Source organism: Corvus brachyrhynchos, unplaced genomic scaffold, assembly GCF_000691975.1.
Source record: "Corvus brachyrhynchos isolate BGI_N302 unplaced genomic scaffold, ASM69197v1 scaffold32, whole genome shotgun sequence".
NCBI lineage: Eukaryota > Metazoa > Chordata > Aves > Passeriformes > Corvidae > Corvus > Corvus brachyrhynchos.
The window spans coordinates 10,065,347-10,074,007 of NW_008237919.1; the positions used below are offsets into that span (position 1 = coordinate 10,065,347).

General features: G+C 40.9%; 1 protein-coding gene across 2 annotated transcripts in view; it reads left to right on the plus strand.

Moving 5' to 3' along the window:
- HMGA2 (high mobility group AT-hook 2) overlaps nucleotides 1–8,661 on the plus strand; it is a 129,968-nt gene that overhangs the window by 83,631 nt on the left and 37,676 nt on the right. For both annotated transcript variants that reach the window (XM_017733194.1, XM_008632795.2), the window contains exon 4: nucleotides 7,156–7,188. In XM_017733194.1, the coding sequence (XP_017588683.1) occupies nucleotides 7,156–7,188 (33 nt within the window). The remainder of the gene's footprint in view (nucleotides 1–7,155; nucleotides 7,189–8,661) is intronic.

The window sequence follows — 8,661 nt, forward strand, 5'->3', positions numbered from 1 at the left end:
TTCCTGCTTCTAGGCTTGGACCTGTTGTTGGCAGAAGCTTTCATAGGCCTGAAAATTAATTTGATTTTTGATTTGTATCTATTTGATTAATTTGATTTTTTGTTTGTATCTAAGCCTATATTGTGGAAAATGGGCTGCACGTATTTCAGGTTTCTAAATGACACAAGGACACTTTACTGAGTGAGTTGATGTCTTTGTGACCTTAAAATTGAGACGAGTGAACATCAGAGGCCATAAAGAGAAGTGTTATCTGACTATAGTTACATTTTGAGCAAAACCACTGAAGTTCAGAGTTCAGCTTCCAAACAGCAGTGGATTTTGCAGCAGATTGGCTTGTATGGGACTTCCCTATGCTATTTACTCTGTTACTTCACTGGAAATCAGTGCAAAGGTTGAGAGGATTTGGGAGCTCCTGGCAGTCAGGTCCAGAGATGAGTCCACTGCTGACAGTCCTGCAGCTCTGATCAGCTCCATGCACTGGTTCCGCTGGGAATGACCTCTGCAGCAGAAACTGCCCTGGATTTTCAGTCCGTATGGTGGGAGGTGCCTGAGCAAGAAGAGAGAGAAGACTCTAAAACCAAAGTTGGAACCAGACTGTAATGTGATACAGTGCTTTCCACCTCTAGGTCATCAATTCAAATCTAGCCTGCTTACCAATGACCAAAAATCATTTCCACACGGGCCAAGAGAAATGCATGGTGAACACAGGAGTTGCTGTATCCAAACAGACAAGATAGTCTGGAGATAAACAGTTGCACAATAGTTATTTGTCTGGACAGGTATGCAAGGTATAAAGCTAAATAATTTCTGATCAGTTTATCCCTGAATAATGAGGGCTTGGTTTCTTTGCAAATAACTTATAATTTATTTCTGTCTACTAAAATATAAGGTTTTTTCTTTACACTATAGCTAAGAATGACTGAAACCTCCCCTCTGGCTTTCTCAATAGTCTGTCTGTGTAGGGAGTTATAAATAGACAGACACATATGACGTTTGCCAGACAAAAGAGCCAGCTTATGTTTCCTTAGGTGTATATCAAGGAAACCTCAATGGTGAACTGTGTGCTAGAATTATTCTGAAAGACAGAAAATACTTTTTAATAGTTTAGCAGAAAAATGCACAGGGTGCCAAACTAAACTTAAGCAAAATGCATGAGGAAAGCTTATCAAGTGCGTGACGGATGATAATGAAGTAACAGGGAAACCCCACAGAGCAGCAGTGGCTCTGAAGAAGAGCAGTCAGCAACAGCAGATCCTTCTGCTGACAAGCTGTATTGATTTTAGATGAGAGCACCAATTTAAACTTTGCTTATTGTACTGAAACACAGATACAAGGCCCATTAAATGGGTATTTCATAAGCTGCACTGCCCTAAATATTTTATGGAAATGTAACCAATACTGTCTGAAACATTATAAAAATTAATAACCTACTACGCATCTATCCAGAACACTGAACTAACTGCTACTGTGCTTTGAATTTTGATTATATCCTTGATAAACTCACTGGAATATTGTTATGCTTGAACTAACAGTTCAGCTAGCAGATGAATAAAAATTATGGGTTTTCCCTTCCTGTTCTAACCATTAAATTTGTACTTGTCAAGATCAGTAATTGTGGGAGCAAGGTTGGGTCAAAGCAACAGAGAAATAATGGATTATGTGAGCATAAAAGAAAACAGAATCTGATTTTTAAATACATTTCTTTCACTGTTTTATTCCCTTCAGAACATAAAACCATTCCAAATGAAGCAGCTTACAGATATTTTGTAGTGAGGGTAGCTTTCTGTAAACAAAATATATGAAATCCTAACCCTGATGAAGTCAGTTTCTTTACTTCCATTGGATATATACATACCTAACTGGATATATGTGCCACTGCCTGAATTTTAAGACTACCGAAAGAGTAATTTGAAGCAGTGTGCTTTGAATTTGCCAAACTGAATATAAAATTTTTGTGCCAGTCAAATAACTATTAAAAGTCACTTTGTGTACTTGGAAAATGCTGATGCTCTCTGCTCTCCCCAGCAAGTGGAATAGAAATACTCTGCAGCTTCTGACATGTTGCAGACTTTTCCAGCATCAGTCAGGGAAAGTCAGTTTAAAAGCTAATAAATATTTTTGCAATGATCTGACTTTGTATTAAAAACTCAGAGGAGTGCCAAGTAGGATAGAAAATAAAGAATAGTTTCACAGATTTTGCCAGAATTCTCCACAGATTACTATTAGCCTATTTTATGAGACTGCACAGAGAACTGTGAAATCTCCTTTGAACTCTAAGGGCCAGATGGTTTTGCTGTTAGATTCTAATGACCCACAGCAGTGTGCATACACAGACACCACGGTTGCCAGTTGACTGCAAACATGTGATGGAGGCAGGAGAAATCATGACCTGTGCTTCCAAAACACAAGCCCCCTCACTACTGATGGGATAAAAAAGCAGTTCTGCTACTGTCTTGACTTGAATTATTACTAAAGCAAACCATGAGCATACCTGGACCTGAGGAGTGAATGGCAGGCACATTGTCCCATGCAATTTCAGAAAGATTTCTGCTGATGATCAGGAAGCTGCAACTGGTTTTTGCTGGAAGGTGAGGGTTTCCTGGCAGGCTGTGTGGGCTGCTGGTCCCAGCACTGTATAATTCTGTGCTGAAAGAGGGAGAGAAAGGCTGGGCTCAAACCAATTAAAGCTGTAGGGCAGAATGGTAGTTACTCTGCTGTCATATGGAACTGCTTGTAGGACATGATTTATTTTGGATTATATTGGTTTCGACTGGTATAATATGAACTTCCTGATTTTTCAAGGCTATGTAGACAAAAAGACTAAATATGGTTTTACTCATCTTTTAATTTAGAACTACAAGTGTTTGGATGACCTATGAAATTATTTTAATGATCTCTGCACAACACTGAGCTGTCAGCACTATAAATGTCATCCTAACTGGGTATTAGTTTCCATCATGGTCATTTAGTCTCACCAGCAGAGCTACCTCCATGCAAATCTCTTATCTGTGTCAAGCTGTTGGAAAAAAACAAAGAGTCACTGTTGCCAAGACGCATCAGTCAGACATCTTCATAATACTCAGTTTGAAGAGGAAGGCATGAACACAAAATCTAAGAGCACTGTGCGTGTGCAGCTTGCCCTTGGAGCTTTAGGATTAGCAGTCAGGGGATGATTTGCATTCAAACCAATGCTTTTATTTCTGATCATTAAAAATGTGTTCCAGCATTGCTCATACTAGTTGACATAGACTTACCCTTATCCTTCCATTTTCCTTCCTTAGCTTTATAACACTAGGAAAAGTCACAGGGCAAGAAGGACTCCTGGGAATGAGAAGTGTGACAAATTGAATTTGATACAACTTTAGTCTGCTGGTACAAGATGAGTATGAACTCATCACATGAGGCTGCTCTTTTGTTCTCATATAAAAAGCGAAGAAATTGTTTGACCAGTATAAGCTGTAAGGATACATGTAAGATATTGACATAAAGTAAAGTAACAGAATTTGAAAATAAAAAACCAAAATGAGGGATGTGTGACAGAGGAGGAGTGGAAGAAATGTAGAAGATAAACAGTTGGGCTTTGAACATTCTAAACTTAGAGCAAAGATAAAACCATCAAAACTTTGTGCACTCAACTTTTCAGGCATTTTGTGGGTTTTTCCTTTTCAAAGTTAGGAATATTATCCTCAAGTTTTAAATTATTATCTTTTGCCTTAGCTCACATACTTAATATTTTAAGCATGGCAGAAGAAATACTGCTGCATTTTGGATTTTTTTCTTGTTTGATAGACATTTAAATGACCTGGTCATAGGATTTTTCCAACACTGTCACTTGTTCTTTCTGTCTCATATATATATTTTAAAAAGATACCTGATGTTGGCTTGTACTTGCATATGATGTAAAAAACCCTGAAGTTTGCTTTTGAGTGTATGGAACGTCAATAGCTGTTTTTCAAACTTAGGATAAAAATGAAATGTGAAAGGGCTGTATTGCACAAAGCTCCTCTTAAGATCACTGGCATAAGTGAGAGAGCCTCTGACAGAGTAGAAGTTCTGCCATCTTACTCTGCAGGCTCCTGGCAGGGACAATACGTAACAGTTCAGAGCTCTCATTTCTTGCTTACAACTTTATTTTTCTCCAGAGCACCTATTTAAAGTCTCTTGTCCATGGCTATTTTATAGTTCCAGTCTTTTCCGTAACCAAGGCAGATTCTCTTTCTTTCCAGTTAATTGAACATGCAGATGCAACACTTGTGAACCAGAAGTGTCACTTTCAAAGCCCCGAAAAGATCTCTTAGCTCAGTGAACACGAAGTTGAAGCATTAGTATCTATAGTGTGTCAAAATGGTTCCAAAGGCATCACAACCACAACAGTTAAAGAAATTAAAGGGATGCTTGGGAAATTTCTTGTTATTCCTGAACACCTCAGTTCTTCTGTTCAGGGTGAGCTAAGTGAGCAGACACTACAGTCCTCACAGGACTGGACCTTACTGTATTTATATGTCCAGCCACCTTTCCCACTCAGCCAGGCTGAAGCAGGAAAAGCAATGCCTTTGAAAATTGGCACTTGCAGTGATTCAAGTGATTCAGCTGCCACAAGCTGGAGCCCTTGATGTGATGTGAGTGGGCACAGCTCCCAGCGTGTCAGTGGTGTGTGCCACTAATACTGGCTGAGGAACTGAGCCCTGCTTCTGGGCTTGCATAGCTGATCTTCTTCCATTTAAGGGAGAAAGCATAACATATGCTGAACTCCAGATCCCAAGTCCAGTGGAAACCCAGCCGGCAGTAAGCAAGCGCTGCCAAGGAGCTCTCGACATGAAGCACTACGATAGCAAAGGTCTTGAATGACTAAAATTCTTGAAAGCCTTGGTCAGTATCAGAGACAATTTCCAACTGGGCAAAGTACAATATTTTCCCTCTGCTTTTTATGAATGGTTGGATAGGGTTGTGCTGGAGTCAAGTCCCCTGTGGAAGCCATTCATAAAAATAACAAAACAAAACAAACACACACACAAAAACTTTCTAGGTCCAGTCCAGAGCCACTGGGTGCCAGAGGCTGGGAAAACATGCTGGCAGCTCAAGCCCCAGCTATCACTGAAAGTATTCAAGGGGCTTTTTGGTGGTCTGAAAAGTATGAACTGTTATGTAGAACGGCAGCTGGTAGAATTACTGTGACACATATTAGGCAGAAAGCCAGAGCTGGCCTTGTTTCAGACATTGTCTTTCCTCTCATTGAAGTGTCAGGACCTAATTCACGGGAAATTTGGTGAGTTGGCAGCTCTTTCAGAAGATTTCATTGAGCTATAGTGAGTGAGAGTCACATGAACATAGAGTGCACAGCCAAAAATATATGAGGATTTCTGAGCTGGAGAAAACAGTCAGCCTTTAAAAAGTCTGTGGATTTCATGTGGTTTGGGAGTAAACACATGTACAGGTGTAATCAACAGGCAAAAAAAAGAAAATAAAGTGAAAAAACACTATTGGAAGATTACAGAAGAGCTCAATGAGTTCTGTAATTATGAGAGATTCCTTTGAAAGAAATCATTCCTTTGTCCAAGGGCAGAAAATGTCCATTAATGAGTTCAGAGCCTGCAGTCCACCTGGAGAAGGCATCAATAAAATATGTGCCTTAATAATAGCTTCTCCATTGCAACGGAATTTAATGGAAAAGGAAAGGGTCCACCCTGAAGTTTAAAGACAGACCCAGTCATCACATAGTTTTTTCTCTCATATTTATTTGAGAGCAGAACTTGGAGCCTGTTACATACGAAAATATAAGAGCAGTAGGATTCTGCTGAGTTAGAAAAAGACTGAAATAAACAAAGCATCTCTTGTTAAAATGGGACGCTTGTGGTGGGCAGTCTGAATTGAATCAGTTACATTTAATTTACATTTTTATTGATCCTTCCCACTGAAATATTGCTCTGGAAGGCCAGTTACACTAAACTGCTTATTCAGAAATATTCCAGTTATTTCCTACTGGACTGTCATGAAAATTAGGTTTTTGGCCATGCAGAGGGATGGCATGTTGGCTTCTGCCCAAGCAAGGCACTAAAATCATGGCTGGGATTAGGAAAAAGCAGGAAGGAAGGGCAGGAAGAAAGTCATTGGGTGCAATTCATATACTTTGAAAACAGAAAATCTGGGGGAGGGGGCAGGCAGCAACTTTGTCCCAATGAAGTAAGAAAAGCCTTTTTGTCTTCTCTGTGTCAGGATTTCATCATTTATCTGTGGTCTTATTGTTCTGTGCTGCTCCTAGCACCCACAAGGGTCATCACATCATCTGGGCAGTGGTGGTGTATTTTAAGTACGTCTGTATTTGTTCCTTAATTGGTACTCCTTTTCTCCCAGGTGGGGATGACCTTGGTGGGTCTCCTGACTCATGTGAGGACTGTGTTTCCCAGTCCTGGGTGTGAGCAGCCAGGAGGGAGACTTGCTGAGAATCCACAGCTGTGCCACCAGGTCCTGCATAGGCAGGTGGACACCCCCAACCCGGCCAATGATGGGCATCCCCATAATCACACCAATAGCCTCGCAAGGGTCAGCACAGTGTCATGCAGCTGAAGGTCTCAAACCAGGGCTTCCAAGGGCTGGAACCACTGTCCATCCCAGTGTCCTGATTTTGGCAAGGGTGGCTTTGGTCAAGTGGGAAGCTGTGGCACAGTAATGGGGTTATGCGTCCTTCACCTCTCTGCCTGAGCTTTGATCCTGCTCTGGATGAGGGGGGAGGGCTTCCCCATAGCAGGACACTCCACTCACAGCTCAGAGTGTCACAAGAGAGCAGCAGCAGTGGAGACAACAAAATCTAGTTACAAAATCAGGCCAGTCCCATGGTCTGATAAGTTAAGGCAGCAGTACCATAGAAGAGCTGAAAGATGTAACATGCTAAACTAGATTTCACCTTGGTTTTAATTGTGCAAACTTAACATACTCCTCTTCATCCACAGTAATGTGAAGTAGTTCAGGGCAAAGTTGTACATATGCATAGGAGAGGCTGGGTGTGAGAGCTGGGTATGTTCATGTCTCCATTTCTGAATGTGAGCTTTTCCTGTGTTTTATTTCTATTGCTGAAAATATTTTTCCTAGCACTTGTAAAATCACAGTTAAGTGCTCAGTTAATTTTGTTTCTCACTGTGCCTTTGTTTTACTTTTCAGCCTCAACAAGTGGTTCAAAAGAAGCCTGCTCAGGTAAGAAAAACTAATTTAAATTCTTTAGACTACTTTAAGTGAAATAATTTTTCAGTATTTCAACTGGCCTCCTTTACTGTAAAGAAAGAAGGGAAATACATCAATCATATGAGCTAGGGAACAGCTATTGGCTTGCTGGGCACAACCACCAGAACAATTCATGCGTTGGCCCTTGGGAAAGAGAGGAGGAAGCAATGGACAGTGCCTGCTCAGAATTGTCCTCTTTCTGCATTGGCCACCTTGCACTGATAATGCAGACACACATGCACACCTCCGTGGTGTGAGCCCAGCATGTAATATCTCTGTGTGTCCTGAACGTGGATAGGTGGGAACTGCATTACAGCAAGGAGGGGCATATGCATAAAACCCATTTCTCTTCTTTTCTAAAGCATTCTCTAAATCCACAAAATATAGTAGGCTGAACTTGGTAACTAGACTGGATCCGTCATAAAGACTAACACATTTGAACTTTTTGTGTTGGATAGTATTATTCTTTTTTAACACTTTGAACAAAATGCAAGCCACAAGATGTCATGAAACCAGTCAATCACTGCAGTTACAATCCACTTCATTTGCTTCTCCCAGCCTGCCCTGTGTTAAAAACCCCAAGAACCTAACTCTGACACTTTGCTATATGTGCACCAACAGAGAAAAACCTGTGGGAATGGGAGCAAGTCCATCACTGCTCAGCGGAGTCCATTGGCTGTGCTGTTGTACCTCCCTGTACATAAATGATTTCTGAGTCAAGAGCATAAAGGGTCCATTGCTCTTCTGGAAAGAGGTCTGCCTTCAGAAAGGAATAATAGTTTCCTTTTTCCACCTTATACATTATTATAAAGTGTATATTATCATAGTATCAACTGCAGTCTGAATTAGGAGCTGTTGCATAAGAAACAGAAAACATCCTAGCCATGAGTTGAAGGGGTAAAATGATGTGACTCTCCAAAGCATGTGCAGGAATCAGATTTCTACAAAAGAAATCAATACAGTTGCAGCAATGATGAATCCGTGGCACAGCTAATAATATTAATGTCTCTGAATGGTGGAGATAACACAGAGGATGAATGTAGTAGTACTTTCAAGTAAGGTTAAGTTTTGCAAGGAGAGGTAATGTCTTTTGTTAGGCCAGCTTATGCAAAAAACACAGCCTAAGTCCCCAGCAACTCACTTTGTATAATCTGACTATACACAATTCAAAACATACCAAGCTGTTCTAATAGAAGATATTTCCTCTCCCTGTCTTGCTTATATCCTTCAAATGTTACTGCTACAATCAGGCTATTCCTACTACAACATGGTAGTAAATCTGCCGGTGGGCACAAAGCCAGCTATCTCCTCTGTGGCACCTGGGAGACAGGGAGGCTAAACCCTGCTGCACAGAGGAGGCTAAATCCAGGAGGCAGAGGCTCCCGGGAGGCTGTTAGTGTTGCCTTTTCCTCTGGTACGTATCAATGCTCAGTCCTACTGAGGTCA